The sequence below is a fragment of the Chaetodon auriga genome, chromosome 20 (genome assembly GCF_051107435.1).
Source record: "Chaetodon auriga isolate fChaAug3 chromosome 20, fChaAug3.hap1, whole genome shotgun sequence".
Lineage (NCBI taxonomy): Eukaryota > Metazoa > Chordata > Actinopteri > Chaetodontiformes > Chaetodontidae > Chaetodon > Chaetodon auriga.
The window spans coordinates 12,646,326-12,667,106 of NC_135093.1; the positions used below are offsets into that span (position 1 = coordinate 12,646,326).

The following is a 20,781-nucleotide window of genomic DNA, read 5'->3' on the forward strand; positions in this document are numbered from 1 at the left end:
TGGCTATAAACAGGTCGTGTTTGTGCCTCAGTGAATGCTTAATTATTACAATCCGCATGCCAACACTTAAGGACTAAATGACCAACTTTTACTTTTAATTGACCGCTCAAAACCCTTACAGATTAGCATTAGGATTAAGAAACAACAAAGCAGATATTAGCTAAGTGGCTGTGACTGCACATTATGGCACATGTAAACTATGATTTCAGGATGGCTCTTATGCTAAAGAAGTAAGTTTACACAGGTAAATACATGAACCGAATGTGGAAATGAAGACGTGTGATAATCATGCTTTTGATGGTGTATAAAATGACCTAATCTGGGAGATTACAGATAGCATTGCAGTTCCTTTTAGGATGTCAGCCAGTGACTTTAAAAAGACAAGAAAGAATATTTAAGTACATTAGGTAATAATTATTTTTAAGAATTAAAACCATGACAGCTGGTGATCACATCTCAACATACAAACCTGCCAACTTTGCAGTCAGTACAAATACTTTTTGCCTCATCATGATAAAACACCCACATGGATTTCCATGATCATTCCAGAATACAGATACAAATTAAAGCAAAAGCACAATGGAGCTTTTAATAAACAGCTGTTGTGCCCATGTGCACCTAAAAATAACCCATATCAGTAAAGAAATAGCAGAATAAGTAGTGCATTATCACACTTACACATGCCCACTTACCAAAGAAAAAAAGCGAAACATCAATGGTTCTTGCAGTTTACAATAATTTGAGCACTAATGAACTGTTGTATATTTGACGTGTCCTGATATACAAATTAAATGAATATCTGCAAGCCAGTCAGAGACACTTCCTGCTATTCCTGGGTTACCTCATTAACTAATTCAATGCAGATATGAGGTTACATCGCATGAGTGAAGATAAGATGACATAAGATGGTTAATGACGTTATTAAGCGCATTTAGAATGGTCATCAGATCGAACCTCCGCCATTGTCCATCTCTGGACAGCACCCATCACCCAGAGTGAGGCGAAGAGCAAGAGGGAGGTTAAGTGCAGCTGTAGGAGTCATTATGTAAAAGCATTAACAGTCTCTGTCCTCACATGCAGTCACGGCTGCTGTGACTGTGATGGTGGAGTAGGTGTTGTGGAACGTTCTACTACGGTGCTGTTTTCTAGAACAAATCGTATGCAATACTTTTCTTTTAATACAACAACAATGCCTGTTGCATCTTGGTGATAAACGGTTAGCAGAACATGCAGTGGTTTTGCACTGACCGTCATGTCTGGCAACAGTGTCCATGGCAGGGCTGGGTTTAACATTTAAATTTAAACAACATTTAAAGGTGTTTAAAGGTGCAGGTGTATCGTAGACAAAAGGAGACTGAAAAACACAAGTGGCATTGGTGGCCTAAAGGTTAGAGAAGAGAGCTCAATCCCCAGGTTCAATCCCCTGGACTGGAAAGATACATCTGAATGGGGAAAGTGAAAAGGCAGCACTTGTTCCTCTCTTATTACCATCGCTGAGGTGCCCTTGAGCAAGGTCCTTAACCCCAACCACTCCGGTGGAGCTGCTCAGCGGCCAGCAGATGAGACTCTGGCTGTACTGGGCAGCTTCCAAGTGTGAATGTGTGTAACTGTGTGAATGTAGTCAGGATGTTCCTGAAAGAAGAGAGGTTTCCTCTCAGTGAAGAGAAAGAAAGAAGGCTAACCATCTAAACATATTTATGTATTATCTTGTGAACATGTACATGTGTAATATGTTGAAAAATATATCTAGGAAAGTTGTTTTTTTTTGTTTTTTGTTTCAGCCCCACAATCTCCTTCCCATCCCCTTTCAGACTGATGCAGACTGATATCCCACACATGTGGTTTGTCTGAATCCAGCTACACAGGTTATCAGTCCTCATTTTAGGATCATGCTTAGCAGTGAAGTGTATGAAACTACAATAGCAGACCATCAAGTGCACATCAATAGGCTTGTATATGACCATAAACACTACTGTATGCGTACATGATTTTTTCTGATAAACACACCATTTTCCTCTGTTAAACATAGAATCTGCTATGCACATCATGGTTATACCCTAGGCAATTCTGAAGTTTGTGTAAGATGTTATTTTCCACACTGTCCCCCATGCACACTCTGCTGCCGCCACACTAAACAACAACCAGCTGGGCCCAAGAACAAGAAGGCCTTTTCACAACTATTTCAGCCAGTGTGAGTACAGTAATATCACATTCCTAATCCCTGCTGACAAGAAATGAAGTTGCAAAAATGAAATGAACAGGAATGGCTCCAAAGCCTGAAATAGCCGCATCAGACAGGAGTCTCAGAGAATAATGTAATTGGGGTGCTTAGTGACAAGCCGAGCAGGGTGAGAGGGAGGGGGAAAGTTCAGAGCTCTTCCGGGCTTCCACACAATATAATAAGACATGTTAGTGTGAGACAAAATGATTTGTCAAGATGAGAGGTAAAGAGCCAGAGGAAGGTTCAGTGGCAATATGTAGCTGTGCTTTTGAAGTATCACAATGACTGAGGGTAGTTTTCACTTATTAAATACTTCAATATGAATACATTTAACCGTCTTAAATAAGGTGTAATGAATGAGTGTGACATGTAGTATGGCTTTTGTACAGTCACATCCTTTCTATTAGGCAAATCTATCAGTTTCAGAGGCTCTCTGTATGGATCTTATTGTTAGCATTACCCATTACTAACACAGCACATATTTCATATTTATTTCCCTTTGTGTGTCAAAAGCCTTTAGATGATATTTCTTGATTATGATGGAGAGAGATTGAGCTGTCAGCAGCAATAAGCCAGCAGAGCTCCTGGGCAGTGTCTGACTTAGGTGAGTGTCATTATAAAAAAGATGAAATGCCAAAATCACTATCACCAGAAAGATTGTGAAAAGTTTATTCTGAGGGACCTTCTGATTAATGCAAATTACACCTTACTGCCTAAAACTGGCGGGAGCTGAGGGATCTCACTATCTCCAACTCTCCCTTTTCTTCACTTTTTCCTATCAGCTGCTGTTTTAATACCTCAGTGTGCCACTTCTTTCTTCCATTTTCGCATTAAATCTGTATTTCAAACGTCACCTATAAGCCTGTTTTTGTGATTTTCTTTCAGTTACGCTGTGGCAAAGGGTTGCATGATTTCATTCGTTGTGTTTTTTGCAAATCAATATTTGTTTTTGAGTTTTTCATTTATTCCATTACTTTCCAGACATGAAGGCATTTCAGTTCAAACGCTGTACAATGGTCAGATTAGAAGGATTTTCTTAAAGGTTTAGTGAGTGGAGTCAATCAAGTCCAGCTCCTTTTGTGGTGCATTGACTGTGAGGAGTTAGTTTAAAACGATAAAATTTGGATTTGAAGATTAAAGACTGAATTTCTATACTACCTCTTTAACTGTCTACGATGCTCATTTTTCATTTTCCCAACACACTCCTTCTTTGATGAGTCATGTTTACAATGGCCTCAATATCGCCAAAGCCTTCAGTTGACCAACCTCCTCTCCTTCTTTCTCCCTCTCTCTGTGTCTCTCTCTTTGCTTCATTTCTACCAATTCTTACTGGTCCGAGAATAGCAAAAATGTGTTATACCTGTAGCCATGGAAGCGGTGGTGGATCCCACTTAGCCATCTCCCAGGGAGGCAAAACCCTCTCATTTAGACACACACATGCAAAGGATATATGAGCTGCCACCTGTGATTATGGTGCAGTTACATAACGAGGTTTACTGTCTAGATGTGTGAACCTTGTGATCTACTGTTCTCCTGGCTTGCAGCGCCCCGGTGTCGAAGCCTTACATTATGCAGGAGCCGGTATAGTACCTGTTGCCGACACAGACCGAGAGGCACTTTAAAGGACGCTTTGTGCTCCATTAGTTGACGTCCTCGGCCAAACACAATAGCCTGGTGATGATCACACACAGGCTATTGCAAATCACCCTCAGAAGTCTGAAATCAGAGGCTGTGAGGGGGAGCGAATAGGAGCACAGAGAGAGAGAGAGAGAGAGAGAGAGAGAGAGAGAGAGAGAGAGAGAGAGAGAGAGAGAGGGTTCCTGCACTGATGAATCATTAGTGATAAAGCTGGGGCTGAGCCAGTACGGCTGTATTTAGAAACTTCTCACTCTTTCAACCCCCTCCCTTACTAATTGTCATCTCTTTTAGCATTTGACTGATGACTGGCTCTCTGAAAAGACGTGAGAAAAGGGGAGCAGGCACTCAGCTCTGAGGATAATGTCACACTTTGAAGCTGTCAAGGATAACGTACTCAACAGCGGAGAAAAAGCTTCAGCTCGCTTCCCAAAAACAACTGAAGGCAAAAAACCAGGAACGCTGAAGATTAGTCAGAGATACAGGCGTAGTGACACATTGAGACAATAGCCCAGCACAAACCATGAAAACAGCTCTTCGTTGGAAGATACCATGCCTTCCTAAAAGGTTTTATACCTTGAACAGTTACAGAATATGGTGAAACAAGAGAGCTGACTAATAGAGTGATTGGCACACTTCAATTTCAATCCCTCTGACCCAGGAGTCCTGGTGTGGCGAGACAAACACACACAAGCACACACATGCATCCTCAGGTCAAATGCAGTTGATTAGTTGTTGGTGACAAGTGTGAAAGGCATCACTCTGCACTCAGACACAGCACCCGGCAGCATGATATATCGATATACACACCGCACTACGCAGCATGCATCGAGGCTTCATTACAGAAAGACTATCGCAGGCCGAAAGGATGCGTGAAGATTAGCCCTGGTCATGTCATGGCTGTGCGGCAGTCAGTCTTCTCACCTGACGCTGCAAAGGCCAGGTCTAAATAAATCACCTCTCATAAATCAGCTCTTTTCTACGAAGGTAAATGATGGGATAAGAGGACTTATTTTGCAGAGAAAGCAAAGCAGATGGGCTCAAAAAGGCAGCAAACTCTGAGCTGTTAATTTCATGTGGGAAGCCTTTGTGAAAGCCTTTCATGTTCATGATGTTGCTTCCATTTACTTTTGATTAGCATCTGATCAAATACAATGGTAGATTGTCTGCTGGAGTTTTCTGAATGATACGTCTGTGCATCAAGTTGCTGTCAACTGGTAGTGCCATGATGTGGGAGGGAGGGAGGGAGGGAGGGAGAGAGACAACAGGGGGGAGAGAGAGAGAGAGGAGGGGAGGAGAAAAGAGAGAGGAGGAGGGAGGGAGGGAGGCTGCAAATGGCAGTTTTCTGTGACACCATGGGAGGGAGGGAGGCTGAGAGGGAGGGAGAGACAGGGAGGAGAGAGGGAGGGAGGGAGACAGTGAAGAAATAGTCAGAGGGGGAGAGAGAGAGAGAGAGAGAGAGAGAGAGAGAGAGAGAGAGAGAGAGCAGCAGTCCAACTAGATCAGATTGCAAAAGATTGATAGAGAGAGCTGTTCAGTTAATAAGCAGTGAGAGAGTATTGTGCAGTTTTATGGGAAATGTGAGGGACAGACTTCATGTCAGTAAAGATGAGCAGAAGACCAGCTGAAGAAATAGCCTCAGAAGATGGAAATACAAAAAGCTGAATTTTCACTGGGATAATTCTTGTTTCAAACCTGTCCGGCACTGACTGACTGACTGACTGACTTGGCCCAAGGTTTCTGGTGTGATTCAGCCTGGTCGGAGCTGCGTTTTATCTCCGCTCACAACAGCACCTGGAAAAAAAAAAGAGAGAGAGACAAGAGATGAAGCAAGGATGAAGAAATTCAAAGGGGGTCTGTGCCTTGTGCTGAAGATGATGGAGTGGTTTTCTCCAGTATTAGAGTAACACACAAAGAAGGAGCAGCTGCAGCGGCAGATGCAGAGAATGCCACAGTTTGGTTAACAGGGACACTGGGAGAGAAGACACCACCTTTTACTTCTGCAGCCTGTGGGGAGGACAGGTACAAATAAAGGTAAGAGGAGGACAGGAAGCTTCAAACTTGCAGCCTGAATGTCACGTCACTATTTGTCAGATGTCACTGGTCTGTAGAGTTAGAAAAGTGGCACTGGATGGCAATGTCTACTCTTAAGCATTCTGTTTGGAGCAGCAACAGTCGTCCTGCTGAAACTCATTCAGACATATAAAGCTATTAATTCCTAATTAAAAAAAAAACCCCATAAGAATCATTTTGAATTACAGTAAACTAGTCATTGATTACAAAGGATGTACAAATACAATTAAATACAATAAACTTTATTTAATGTAATCTTTTTGTCCAAGCACATGTTATACCCGTTATGCAAAAAAATGCATAAAAACTGCTAAAATTCTGTGACTGTTCACCTGATGCAAATGTAAACACCACAAATTAAAGCTGAAAGTCAATCCTGTAGTCTCGTGGTTTCATTTCCAATCCACTGTGCTGTAGTACAGAGCCAAAACATTATCATTATTATTATTATTATTATTTTTATCATTATTTAATGCACAGTATCTTTCTTTACGACTGCAGAAAAGCTTCTTCTATAGATTTTTCCACCCTAAAGATTTCATGCCGGGTTTATCACCTTAAGCCTTTAGCTTGGATTTTGGAGTGGCCGAGAAGGCCCTGCCTGTCGATATCAGTATCAGTAATATCGACAGGGTCCCAGCTCCCAAAGGGTTAAAACGACGACGACAACAACAACAACAACAACAAAACCCTGAAATGTAGCTAGAAGGCAGAGAAAGACAAACCTTAAAAGTAACGAGTTAAAATAAAAATGAAATGCTGGAGTCTACAATGATGTGAGATTCATCTCTACATTGTCTCGATCCATATCACAGTTTGTTCAGACAGGAGAGGGAGGGCAGGTGAGAGGAAAAAAATACATTATACTGAGTGATGATAGTACCGCTGAAATGATCAAATAATCGATCATTCATTCAACAGAAAATGAACTGGTGACAATGAACCTACAATTAATGATAGCTCAAAGTCAGTTTTTAAGTGAAAAGGCCAAAAAATTAATTCTGGGTAGCTGCTGCTTTTCTCTGTTTCTTAACATTTTAAACTGAAAAGCTTGTGGTTTTAAGCAATTTTAAGATGCCACTTTTTTACATTTGATTACAGAAATCGAGCACATTTGTTTGTTTAAAAGCAATCGATCAACAGACTATAAAAGTCACTGGTTTTAGGCTGTAACCAGCAGAATCACAAATACACTCATTTCTGCATTTCATCTTCCCAATTTAACTTCAACAAATAGCTTGATAACAAATCCACCGGTTTCCACTTTTAAATTTCCAGGAAGTATTATATCAGACAACTGACTGTCGCATCTATTTTAGCAAACAATAGTGCAGGACAGGCACGGGCAGGTATTAATGGATAAATGTGTTGCTTAAGGTAATGCACTTTTCTATCAGTGTATAAAGAAACCACTGATGTGATAGCACAAAAGAGACAGAGGATGAAGAGAATGAAGATTATGCAGCGTTGCCTGACAGTTCAATGACCTCATCCTCCTTTTCATCTCAGCTTAGCTCAGTTTGATTCACTTTTATTATTCAAAAGGGATATTTAACATGCAGTAGGACACACTGAAAACATAAAATACAACACATCAACACAAAAGGCACCGACTACATCTCATCTCATGTACTGTATGACAGCGATGTATTAAAAGTAATCTATCTATAAGCTTGTGTGCTGTAACCAACAGGTGTCACTTAAAATTGGAAATTACAGAGTTCAGGTTTAATATGGGTGATTCAGCCTTTGTGAATGGGCACAAGTAATTAAAAAACTGCACAAATAAAGATCAAAAAAGCCCAGTGAGAAGCTCACATGTGGGAATGATCAATCGATGGGAACCAGGTGTTTGAACGGTGGAAAAGATACAGGTGCAGCCAGCAAAAAACTACAGATTTTGTTCTACTTGCATAAATTAAACCAGCTGTTATAACAATGTGAGAAGGTGACGCAGTGCTTTATGAACACTTCATTCTACCACTTCTCTCTACTACCACCTGAGATGGCATCTCGACACAGGGGATGGCCTACATACCGAGTCAAACAGCCTCCAGGGCTAAATACTGTCTGGTTCTAACTTATACTCTTTAGGTCTATTTATCTAAAAGTTACAGCCTTTGAAATGTCACCAATTATTGCATTACATTACATTACAAAACAACAAAAAAACAAGCTGTGAACTATAGTTTGTACAGCATGCTGTCAATCAGGTAACATCTCTGCATGGTGAAGCGGTGTTACTTTCTATAGGAAAATACCTGTAGGTCACTTGAGATGAGATGAGTTCCGCGTGGGGAGCTATAGGAAAATACAATGACACCTGAGCCTCGCCTTTTCCTTCACAATGGCCTTGGGAGGTGGGCCATGATCGTAGTGCTTGAGCTCAGTTTCCTGCATGCATGCCTTGAGATGAAGTACCCTCTCCTGCTCCACCTCACTGTTCCTCCCAATCCCTTCCATTATTTTGCACATCCAATTATTCATTCTATTCATCCTAATCAGCTGCAAGCTTATCATCTCCCCTAGTCACTTCTCTCAACTCCCCAAGAACACACACAGCTGGACTAGGTCACAAAAGGTTACCCATGAAATTATAGGCTGTGGTGCAAATCACTTTCCATGTCCTGCCTTATGAATCAAAGATGCAGTAATGGCCTCCCTCTGAGCTGTCATCTCACGCTGCTTGTAGTACACGATTTGCATGGTAGTGCTCTAGGAATTAACGACCGGTATTAGAGGCACAATCTGTGTAATAGATATATAAGCAAAAAGGTTGACGTACCGCCGGAATTCAAAACACAGGATTAGAACCTGCTATCATTTCTACACTGATAGACGTGTCTCTCAATACAACTACACACTTTCAACAGCAGCAGTGAGCTCATATTTAGTGTCTTTTGTTTGTTCCTGAGTTAAATTAAACAACCAATTTATCTGAATTAGTGCAATTAGGATTTGAAGCTATTCAGCTGCCACTAGCAGTTGTTTAATCTAACATCAAACTTTTTGGCATGCTAAAAATCACTGTCAAATCCATGTCAAAGGGCTGGTGACAAAGATTAATCTTTAAGTACCACATGCACAAGCTCTCAGAGGGACAATCTGATTTAAAGAGTGAGCTATGGCAAAGGCTTTCTGCACGGGACTCTGGGACATTTATCTAATGACTCCTAGTACACAGGGAGGGTTTTTACTTTCATCTGACCAATTCACAGGACACTTGACACAGTATGATATGGAGACTGCGCACCGTGCAGGGCTGCTCAGGTCATGTGTGTAGTGTGTAGACTGACAAAGATGTATTGTGTGAAATGCAGAGGCTCATTGAGATTCATCTCAATTATGTAACACAGTCAGTGTGGTTACTATGCCATGCAGTCAAGCCCACCTGGCACTACATGGATGCACAACATACATAACTAAATTGTGTGCGTAAAAATCAAGCAGTAGAGACAGTTAGATAGTATGAGATAATCAGCTCTGTTTGACAGATTTACATATGTGAGAGTAGTGATAGGGTTACTATTTTTAGCATTAACAGCTGTGTTCTTTTGGGAATGTCGTGTGATATTGTCAGAAGGCAAAAAAAAAAGCCTTCGGAAGAATAAGAATAGGATAGAACATTTAGCTACAGTATGTTTTCTGGATACATATATGTGCTTGACACCTGAGGGACAATTTTAAGATTGTGCATGATGTAATTTGGCTCCAGATCGGGAGCACTTCCACCTGAAAGAGTGTGAGTGAGGGCGGCATTAGTGTGAGTGCGTGGCAGACGGCAGGGCACCCGGGATTTGGGAACGCACATGACTGAACTGTCAAGTCTTCAGGGTCCAAATCAGGCGGGCAGACACAGAGCGGATGTGGCCAGGCGCTAAAAGCTGTCTGCACCCAGAGGGGCCTCAGTCTGGCCCCCAGGGTAAAAACCCCTTGACCCTGAGGCTCAACATCCAGCGCAGGGGCCAGGTTATCTGATGCCTGACTGAGAAACTCATTTGACAGCCATAGTGACATATTGCAGATTAATTTCATACCAGATTAACATTTTGACACATAAAGTATGAGTATCTGCTTCATGTTATTATGTGTGTTGAGTCCACTCTTGAGATATTCTAAGTTCCAATATGTAATTACAATGAATAGGTAATACAGGACATTGCATGGGGGAGAAATCTACTCCCTACTTGTATGAAGCACCATGGGAAGGTGGTGTAAATTTACCGCATCCTCACAACATGATTAATAATACTGCAAATTGTACAGAATGGGGTCAAATACACAGAGTCCTTCTCTCGCATCTCTGCACACAGCATCTGGAATTGCATGTCCATGGAATCAGTGGCACACATATAAATCCCAAAGGAGTATGTTTAAATACACACACCCCTCTACTGCCCTCACCAAAGTATTGTACTGAAAGGACAATGGCAAAGTTAGAACAGACAGAAGAGAACACTTTGCCTGTTGTGATGACTGCATGGCATGCTGCTGATAAACTATAGATACAACCAAGACATGCTGATAACTAATATGTGATAGCCTTCCCAATCCCTGGTAGGCCTGTAACATAACTGCCCTGAAGAAACGAGTTGTGACACACGATGGTCAATTTTTTCATGACATAATAATAAACATCTGGTAGGCGATGACTTAGTGTGCCAACCTTATTTATAATGTGAGAAATAAAAAGCATCGGAAATGCCATGTGATGAAGTGGATCTGCTGTGAGGCCAGCTCTTCACTTACCCAGCCGACATCAAAAGACGTGAGGACCCTTCAGTGAGGGCCAAGTGGATTTTGAGTCGTGATGTTTAAAGAGAGCAAGATGGTGAGGAGAAGGAGTGTGAAGCAACCCGTATAATGAATACTAATACTACAAACTTTGTATTGGGAGGTGTGATGGGAAAAAAGTGTCTGAAACCATAACAATGCTGGAAATACTCTAAAACTTTAATGTAAAAGATTTGCCAGACAATTTTAACAGAGGTGAGCCTTTAACACGAATATTAGTTAATGGGAAACCTTATAATAAACAAAAGGTATTGAAAGAAACACATGATAACATCAGTCATAATCAAAAATCAACTCAAGTTCATCTGAGTTGTATATCTGCCCCCCCCCAAAAAACTATTCTCATTCAAATGTGAGGGAATTATCATTTGCTCTCGAACGCACAGACACTTAATTCAGTGTAATGGTAAATTAATATCAGTGGCCTTCTTTTAGGGCCAGGAGCAAAATTATTTTATGAGTGTTATATAACAATGTTTTGAAATTCAGTCACTAAAAGTTTTTATGGTTCAGTCTTTAGTGATGCTTCGAATACAGGTGTGGTGTGATTTTACCATCACATGGAAGATGCTCATATTGCTCTCCTCTCCTTTCACTCTCTACAGGGACTGGATTAAGGCACAAGGCTCCCACCCAGCTCCCTGTCTATGACTCACTAAAATGGAGATTTAGCCAGTGATCAAGCTGTGAGGGGCCTCGATTGCACACTGGGACTCCAGGCCTGCCCTTCTGCTCTGACCTTCCAGCTGAGGGCGCCGCCAGGAGCATGAGTGTGGGAAGGATCAACCGCTACAGCATTGTGTCATCTGAGGAAGAGGGTCTCCGCCTCACTACCATGCATGGCATGAACGGTTTTGGCAATGGCAAGATCCACACACGCCGCAAGTGCCGCAACCGCTTCGTCAAAAAGAATGGCCAGTGCAATGTGCAGTTTGCCAACATGGACGACAAGTCGCAGCGCTACATGGCCGACATCTTCACCACATGTGTTGATATTCGTTGGCGATGGATGCTGGTAGTCTTCACTCTTGTGTTTGTTGTGTCCTGGCTAGCCTTCGGCTTAGCCTTTTGGGTCATTGCTTTGCTGCACGGAGATCTGGATAACCCAGCCGGGGATGACAACTTCACTCCATGTGTCCTACAGGTCAATGGATTTGTGGCTGCCTTTCTATTCTCCATTGAAACACAGTCTACCATAGGTTATGGCTACCGCTGTGTGACTGAGGAGTGTCCAGTGGCTGTCTTCATGGTGGTCTTCCAGTCCATAGTGGGCTGTATCATTGACTGCTTTATGATTGGCGCCATCATGGCCAAGATGGCGAGGCCTAAGAAGCGAGCACAAACTCTGTTGTTTAGCCACAACGCTGTCATTGCCATGCGGGATGGAAAGCTGTGCCTCATGTGGAGAGTAGGGAACCTTCGCAAGAGCCACATTGTAGAAGCCCATGTCAGGGCACAGCTCATCAAACCTCGAATCACTGATGAGGGGGAATATATTCCTCTAGACCAGATAGACATTAATGTGGGCTTTGATAAAGGCCTGGACAGGATTTTCTTGGTTTCACCCATCACTATTCTCCATGAGATAGATGAGGAGAGCCCCCTTTTTGGGATCAGCAAACAGGACCTGGAGACTGCAGACTTTGAGATTGTCGTCATCTTAGAGGGGATGGTTGAAGCAACTGCCATGACTACGCAGGCTCGCAGTTCCTACTTGGCCTCTGAGATCCTTTGGGGTCACCGTTTCGAGCCAGTCTTGTTTGAGGAGAAGAACCTGTACAAGGTGGATTACTCTCACTTTCACAAAACCTACGAGGTGCCGTCCACCCCCCGCTGCAGTGCCAAGGAGATGGTGGAGAACAAGTTCCTAGTCCCCAGCTCTAACTCCTTCTGCTATGAAAATGAACTGGCCTTCCTCAGCCGCGATGATGAGGAGGAGGATGTAGGTGGTGGGAGCAGGGCACTGGCAAACCTCAGTCCAGACCGAAACAGCCGACACGAGTTTGAACGCTTACAGGCCACCAGGGCACTGGATCAAAGGTCATATCGTAGAGAGTCGGAAATATGACCTCTACCCAGGGTCGACGTTCAATAACTTTATCCAAGGGTAAAAATGCAGAACAATGCAAAGTGCCATAGGAAAAGCTGACTGTTTTGAAAGATTGGAAAAGAAATAGGACAACAGTAAAAGGGACTTAACTGGAAGGAATGGGGAAAAGCGTACACAGCTTAGAAAATTGTGGTAAGGAATGTCTACAATCAAGGAAAAGGCTAGAGAAAGACCTTCTTCCTTAATGGAAACTTGAATCTTTTTTCACATGGTCATTTTGAGTTAGGAGTGTTCAATGATAGTGCATAAAAAACTATTATGGCAGAACCTTATAATCAAATCTTAGGTGTAAATACATTGCTTAGGTAAGTTATGTTTTGTGTGCAGTATCAGTTTCCAAAAACACCTCTACTGAATAGAAGTTGCTCTTTCAACTTGTTCTTGGGCACAAATAATAGTGTTACGAGGCTTCTCTTAAGCTCTCCTCGCATTGCTGTAATTTGTTGGACCTGCGTTCAGTGACACATTGAAAATTCGTGCACTGCAGCAGTCAGATGCAATGAGCCATGATAAAACATCTGACCCATGAGCCACTGAGAACAACATAATTCAACACTTTCATTTTAGTATTTGTGTGATCCCAAAATCTACCAATGTAGGGAGAGTTGGCAAATTAAATTGCACTATGAAGAACATAAAGTAATATGCTGATAAGAAATTAAATTGTACAGAGAAACGTTCTCTTTATAATCTCTTAACATCTTACAAACCACCAACATCCTGACTTGGCTGCACTGGCCTACACATATCATGTCATGTACAAACATTGCTAAGTAGTCAGGTAAAACAAAACTAAAGCACAAATGGTGGACAACCGGCATTTTGTATTTTCACAAAATTTCTTTTCTGCAATACACAGGTTGCAATATCCAGGTTTGTATTCTTCAGATTAATAACTGAATAGCAGAAATTTGTAACCCCACAAAAAAATGCACCTTAAAGTGTACCTTTACCTTCACAACTTCAGATATTATCTAATAAACGAAGTTCAACTAAAACCTGCATGTTGGTAGTCATTAACAAGTTTTCTTCCATTCCATATGGAAATTAAGACTGTAAACAAACTGGCATAAACTGATCCCCCTTAATGTGCTTTTGTCTAAAGACTAATCTATGCATATTATCAACAGTATCAGGGGACAGACACCCTACTGAACTCTGAGTGAGATGAAATTATGGAATGATGTCCCTTTAAAGGTCCTGTGTGTATGATTTAGGGGCATCTAGTTGTGAGGTTGCAGATTGCAACCAACTAAATACCCAACCCCTCCTTTCCAAGAGTGTAGGAGAACCTAAGGTGGCTGTGAAACTCACAAAAAACATTCTCTTGAGCCAGTGTTTGGTTTGTCCATTCTGGCCTACTGTAGAAACATGGCAGACTCCGTGGAAGGGGACCAGCTCCCTTTGAAGATATAGGGAGTTCAATCTAAGGTAATGAAAACAGACCAATTCTTATTTTCAGCCAATAGATCCTCCTAAATCTTACACACTAGTCCTTTAATCAATACCTAATGCTTAGAAAAACAGCCTGGAATTAAAAAAAAATGCATAAACTCAATTTGTAAGAGTAGCTGTTTGATTTATCAGGAGTTAATCACAAGTGAAATTTAAATTTCGCATATCGCCAAAACTTTTAAAATGTACACAGGAATAATGCAAGACTTAGAGGTATTCCTGATGTATTTCTTTGGTCAGCTGAATTTGAAATGTACAGTTTGGGTGTTTCTAACCACGTAACAAGCATCCATTCCAATTGCTAAAACGAACAAGCAATCATAAGGGCAAATGTGTCTACAACACTTTGCATTATGCTAAGAAGGTTAGAATAGTCCAAACGTATCAGCCAGCTTACAGTATCTGGCCCTACATTTCTATTCAACATCAACAGTGGGTAAATTTAACTGCTCTTTCTAACAGAGTTAATCTCTGTTTCCAACACTACCTATTACAAACTAATGCCAGGACAAAATATTATTTAATTATTATACGGCAGATGCATCCTTTAAAGAATAAAAAGAGCGTGTGCGAGACTGTTTGGCTAAAAACCTGTTATCCCTTTCAATGCTGTCCAAACAGATAGCAACAATAAAACAAAGAAAAATAACCTTCTCCTTTTTCAGTCCTCATAGTAATCCCTCTAGCATTTTCAAACATCGCATACTGTAGACAGCTACATGCATTTTAGCAATATGCTAATACAATGAGTTGAGACACTGGGCCGAGGTCTGGAAGGAAGCAATAAACACTGAAATGCACCTCTCTGTATCCGTTTTAGAAGGCATATTCTCAATGATTCTTTTTAACACACTGAACATGCATATCTATAATTCTTGATTCACAGATAACAAGCGAAAGGAATGGTGTAGCCTGCATCCTTTTGTTTTTATTGTACTTGTATGCATATGATTTCACAGATTTGATACCAAAGTAATGGTGTGTAGCTCAGACTTCAGCTTTGAAGTGACTGTTCCCAAGGTAATCCTCCAAAAGTAGTTTATAATGATCATATTCTAAAAAGGTGTTTCAGTTTCCAGTTTGCAAAACGTCTCTTCTTCAGTGATTGATTTAAAAGTCTTTATGAATTTTAAATAATTCCTAAAAATATGCCATTAATCAAAGCAAACCCCTATTCAACCAAATGTTAACACCAAATCAGCTAAACATTTAAGTCATAGTTATAGACTCAATCATTTGACGTCACTATCTACAGTAGTTTAAGAGACATAATTATGATGCATGACAATGTTTTTTCTTTGGCATGAACAATAGCATTCAAAGATTATCCCTGACCTATTCTAGATACCTATCCAGAATCTATCATTCAAACCTCAACATGTTTATGTTTTTGTATCAAGTCCAGTTTATCTATTACCTCACTAAAACTTTTTACTTTTCACTAAAACTAACTTTCACACATTAAAGATAATATATATAGATATATATATGTACAGAAATAAACAAATGGGATATGGTGAAAAACTACAACATGAAAACAAAGAGGAGAACCATGAAATGGTTGTTATTTTGGTCACAATGACTAATATTTTCCAAATAGTCACTTAACTCTAGCAGTATGTTTGACTCGATGATCTTGGTTATATGTTGCTTTTTTAGAAAATTAAAGGATTTAGTATATAAAATATAAAGAACATTTTTTGGCTAATAAACGAAGCGTTCTTTACCCAACCCTAAATAATTTATTATGCTCGTTGCCTTCTGGGAAGGTTGTATACACTGATGTGTGAAGCCTCTGTACCAACTCACAAATTTTCAGTGGTAAAAAACAAAACGTGAAGCATCAACAGCTTCTGAGCTGCATCACTGAAATGCATAGTTTAATCATTTCTACTAAATAATTTTTTCAGAGATTGTTTGCTTTGATGTTGCCCACCTGAGCCCTTCAAAAAGAAACAAATATTTAACTAAATATAAAGGTTTGTAGTGTGAAAACATAGCAACGTTCTAAAAATGATAATAGGGAGCAGCCAGGCGGAACAAACCTGCTTATTTTTATACAAAGTTCTTTTTGATAGAATACAGCAATCAATATTTATCTGTTTTTATCAGAATACTACAATGAAATCACTATTGAGAGGCAAAAATATGATTCTTGTCTCAGTTTTCAATGATTTAATTTCTTTTGTTTCATTTCTGCACAGATGCTCATGATTAAACAGGTATTTCTCTTAAAGGGATGATTGGAAAAACCTTTGACCTCTGTAGAAGTCTTCCTATGTCCAGCATAACGTCTACTGGGCTTTTGATTTTAACTCAAAGTCATTTAAATTATTCAATTAAAAACTAACTGTGGAAAAAAAATTTGTTTTATCTCGTTTTTTGAACATGGTCCACCAGTCTGAAATGTAAAATCCAATACAAACCCCAGACATCCTCCAGCCTAATGAATGGATGAAGTGGTAGCTGAGGTAATGCATCACCATCAGCGCTGGTTTAAGATGAGAAATCAAGATTCATGTCACCAAAGTCAGATGACTTCCTGGCCTTGGGCCAATTATTCAAGAAGGCTCATCAATTACTCACTGTGACACACAAACAACAAGCGGGGCCAGGGGCCTTTTGGCCCCGCTGAACTGGGCAAGAGCCCTGCAGCTGAGTTTGTCAGATCAATGCAGTAACAACACATGAGAGATCATTATCACTCAACCACCTCAGAACTGAGGAAACCTTCATGTTTTTAAGCATTAAACTTCACTATGGAGCTTTTTCATTACGACATTATGTTGATAGGAATATCACAGGTGTAGATCATAAAATTCATGGTGGCTGACTTCCATTTGGCTGCTTCAGTTTCAGGGTCCTGGTACAGTGCATGCTGGCTCACTGTAACACTATAACAGTTCACGGGGACGCCTGAATAGAATGGAGCCATCGTTAGTTTAATAAGTAACATCTGCATTTTTTGTAAAACATACCATATGTCTGCTGTGGAAAAGGCCTGTAGCACAGTAACTGCACCGATAGGTCTTCTTCTAAATTTTACACTTTGTATACTGTTCAGTAGAGCCTTTTTACAGTAAAGAGTTGAAACAGTTGTGCAAGTTGCCAGCTTGCTAGTACAATGCCATGTCATCAGCGCCACTGAACAAATTTTTAACTGGTGATGAATAATTCTGATGTCTTTGCATGAGATCTGTGGCCATCGGTTCTTTCTAAATAATTTAGGTTGGGGTGATTAAGTCACCCACAGTGAGTGACAGATGTAGGATTAACATGCTGGCCGCTGGTTGTGCTGAGCTCAGGCGCTGGGTCTCAGCACTAACTGTCACTGGGATCACAGAGGCCATGCTGGAAGCGTTTGCCAAGTTTGATTATGTAATATGGCCTGGGCAGTGTATGTTAGGCTTTGTGTGGCTTGGTGTCACACACATAGAGTAGAAGTGAAGCTTTCAGGATTAGTGGCGGACAGTGTTAAAGAGGGACTAATGCATGAAAGCATTATAGATTTTTCATCAGTGTGACACGGGTTGTGGAACTCAGAATTTGACTTTACTCTGAAAGTGAGCCGTCTTTTGATAGCTGTAATATCCAGCTAGTGTACTGCAATAGTAGGATTAGACACCGAGAGGTCCTGGATAATTAAGGACATGTCAGGATAAACTGCCTTGCAAGTGAGATGGTTGCTATGTAATCCCAAACACATGCTATACAGATGGGATGGGTAGCCTATTGGAATGGGCAGACTATGACTTCATTTACTTAAATAATTCTCAGCAGGTAGTATCCCAGGGTATTCTTGTGTATTGTTGGCCATCTATGTATCCATGTCCACTGTAAATCACAGTTTAACATTGCCAACTGGGGCCAGGGCTCCAAGATCCAAAGCTGCTCTCTATGCTTTTTGTTGCTAGGTTTGGCCAAAAAAAAAACTATAAAGCAGAAATGTCTGAAACTTACCTTTTTAATTCTTTATGTTGGTTATTTCTACCATTTCCTCAAGTAGAAAATGCTGCATTTACCGTCTGTTAGCAGTTGTCTGCATCCCAGAGCTAAGAGTGCCACTGGTGCACAAGCCTCTCCGTTCACACTCACTCACTCCTGCAAATAAAACCTATTAATTACCATATGGAGGCTGTTGCCACGTAACCCGCTGGCCAGAAAAAAAAAAAGCGTGAAGCTGGGGAACAAACCAGACACAACCTCACAGACAGACAGACAGACAGACAGACAGACAGATAGATAGATAGATAGATAGATAGATAGATAGATAGATAGATAGATAGAAGGTTGAGAAGATTTTTTCCTGCGTCATCATGATATTTTGTTTAAATTACGCAACAGCACGTTGACACCCAGGATCCCTTGAGAATGTCCCTTCTGTGATTCCCAGGGAACAGTTGATTAAGCCAGCTGGGGCCTGGACTCACACAGTTGCTTACATGATGTAAAACAAAAAGCCGTTACACCTACTAAAGACTGGAGCCAGTTAAAGGACGTGAAAGGATGCAAGGAAGTGGCCTCGCCAGGCTCCCTGCCAGCCAGCCCATATAGACTAGTTATAATTAATGCTGGAACAAACTCCCTGTAGCATGGACTCTTGATGACAGTAAAATGAGGGGAAATCGTGTTGAAGGGGCTATATAAAGCTCTTCAGTGTCAAGCTGCATGTGGCTCTGTGGCCAACACTTTCACCGCTAAAAGTACTCCCTGTTAGTTCCTGTGATAGTATCACTCAATCACAGATAGTGGAGGTCTGAGGTTAATGTTATTATGCCTTTTCTGCCTTGAGTTTATCATTTGCTACACACAAATATAGCATCAGCTCATCGCATGGCGCTACAAATACAGCACTGATTCAATTTTAATTCTGTAATCTTGTAATCTTACACACTGTGAGAGCAAAGTGAGATATTTTTCATAGGTCACTAGATGTAGATAATGTCAGATGACTGTTATAAAATGTTTATTACTACTTGCAAACACTAAGCGAATCCAGAATGAATGTATGAGGTGAGTAATATATCTCACTGTATTAGGAGAAGTATAAATGAAATTATTCCATAAAGAGACACAGACTTGTTCTGTGCAGATGTGTTTTTCGAAACAGACTAGTTGCCAACACAGCGGCCTGAGTTAGAAAACGGAAAATGAAACCAAATGAAAACACTGCTGAGTTGACAGAGAGTACAAACTGATCCTTCTGGGGTCCTCAAGTGTAATGGGAATGTGTCCAATGACTGAGACATGTTTTGTAGTCTGCTGCCCAAATGGAAGAGACACAACAAACCCTGTCCAGCTACCTACGCTCGCCGTCTTACATAATAAGCCAAGAGCCCACTGGTGTTGTCCATTAGCTCTCAACAGTGCCCAAGTACACATCAAAAGAGCACAAATGTGCACAGGATTTTAAAAGACAGAGGGGTATCATGGATTGATGACATCATGCTATTGATCGTTTAGGTACAGGCCTTTTTTAAAGAAGACAGGAGGAAAAGTATAATTAATAAATGAATGAAGGCTGCATTCCATGTAGCTGCCTCAGTTTCACGGCCCTTGTATTGTGCATGCTGGTTCATTGTCGCACTGTCGTGGCTTACTGGGACACTTCGGTACTAGTAACACATGCTTTTCTGACTATGACAAGCCAAAATGTCTGCTGAGAAAAGGGCCTGTTGCTCTTGCCTATCTAAAACTGCTACTGACTAACTGTCTCAGCCTGCTGATGAGAGTCAGTAAATTACAAATGACACAGCTAAAACCACATCCAAAGTGCTGATGACTCAATTTTGAGAGATGTTCTGGTGAGCTAATGTTTGCCTAAGTACGAGCTAAGTAGGCTGCTAGGTTATCTAAAAAAAAATACTGGATTCAAACAATTAAAGGCCCAACACAACCAGCATGCGTTCAAGTGGCTGAGTCGTGACAACACTGCTGCAAGGCAAAAACAACATGGATGTTACTGTCACTGCCTAGAAGCCACAGAGGCAAACAATTTAGCAAGCTAGCAAGCGGGTGATATAATGCAGGAAAAGCACAGACATAATACATAATGAAGAAAAGCTCTATACAACTAAAATTACAATACTTTAACTCAACACCCACCGAAAAATGAACTTCCATGGCCTCCACCATTTCTGAAAATGTCAGCAAAAACGTCACAACTCATGAACTCTGAGCTTTCTTGTGAATACCACAAGAGGGGGGCCTTCCTATGGACTCCTCTCATGAACACGGTAAACACAAACCCCATTTGAAGGCAGCAAAAGTTGCTCACTTCAGCTTTAACGTTCGATTTCCCGACCAGCTGTTCATCTATATCTTCCTAATCATCAGCTGCTCCATCAGTGACAACGACCTCGCTGATGCTCTGACCTGAGAAAGGGTCCATGTGCAGCATTAAAAATGGCGACACATTATGTGCCTTATCTTCTCTCGGTTACAGTAGGTGCCTCTAGTCTATCCTGATTCATGGAGCAACCTGAATGGACAA

The 20,781-nt window shown here is 41.0% G+C and overlaps 1 protein-coding gene across 1 annotated transcript; it reads left to right on the top strand.

The window, feature by feature from the left end:
* Nucleotides 1-5,360: 5,360 nt before the first annotated feature.
* Nucleotides 5,361-16,644, top strand: kcnj12a (potassium inwardly rectifying channel subfamily J member 12a). Its single transcript, XM_076760710.1, has 2 exons — nt 5,361-5,890; nt 11,329-16,644. Exon 2 carries the CDS (start codon nt 11,490-11,492, stop codon nt 12,789-12,791), a length of 1,302 nt encoding a protein of 433 aa, XP_076616825.1. The 5' UTR covers nt 5,361-5,890; nt 11,329-11,489; the 3' UTR covers nt 12,792-16,644.
* The last annotated feature ends 4,137 nt before the right edge of the window (nt 16,645-20,781 follow it).

Excerpts from the sequence above, each read along its gene's own strand:
- kcnj12a (XM_076760710.1), top strand. The coding sequence starts at position 11,490 with ATGAGTGTGGGAAGGATCAACCGCTACAGCATTGTGTCATCTGAGGAA.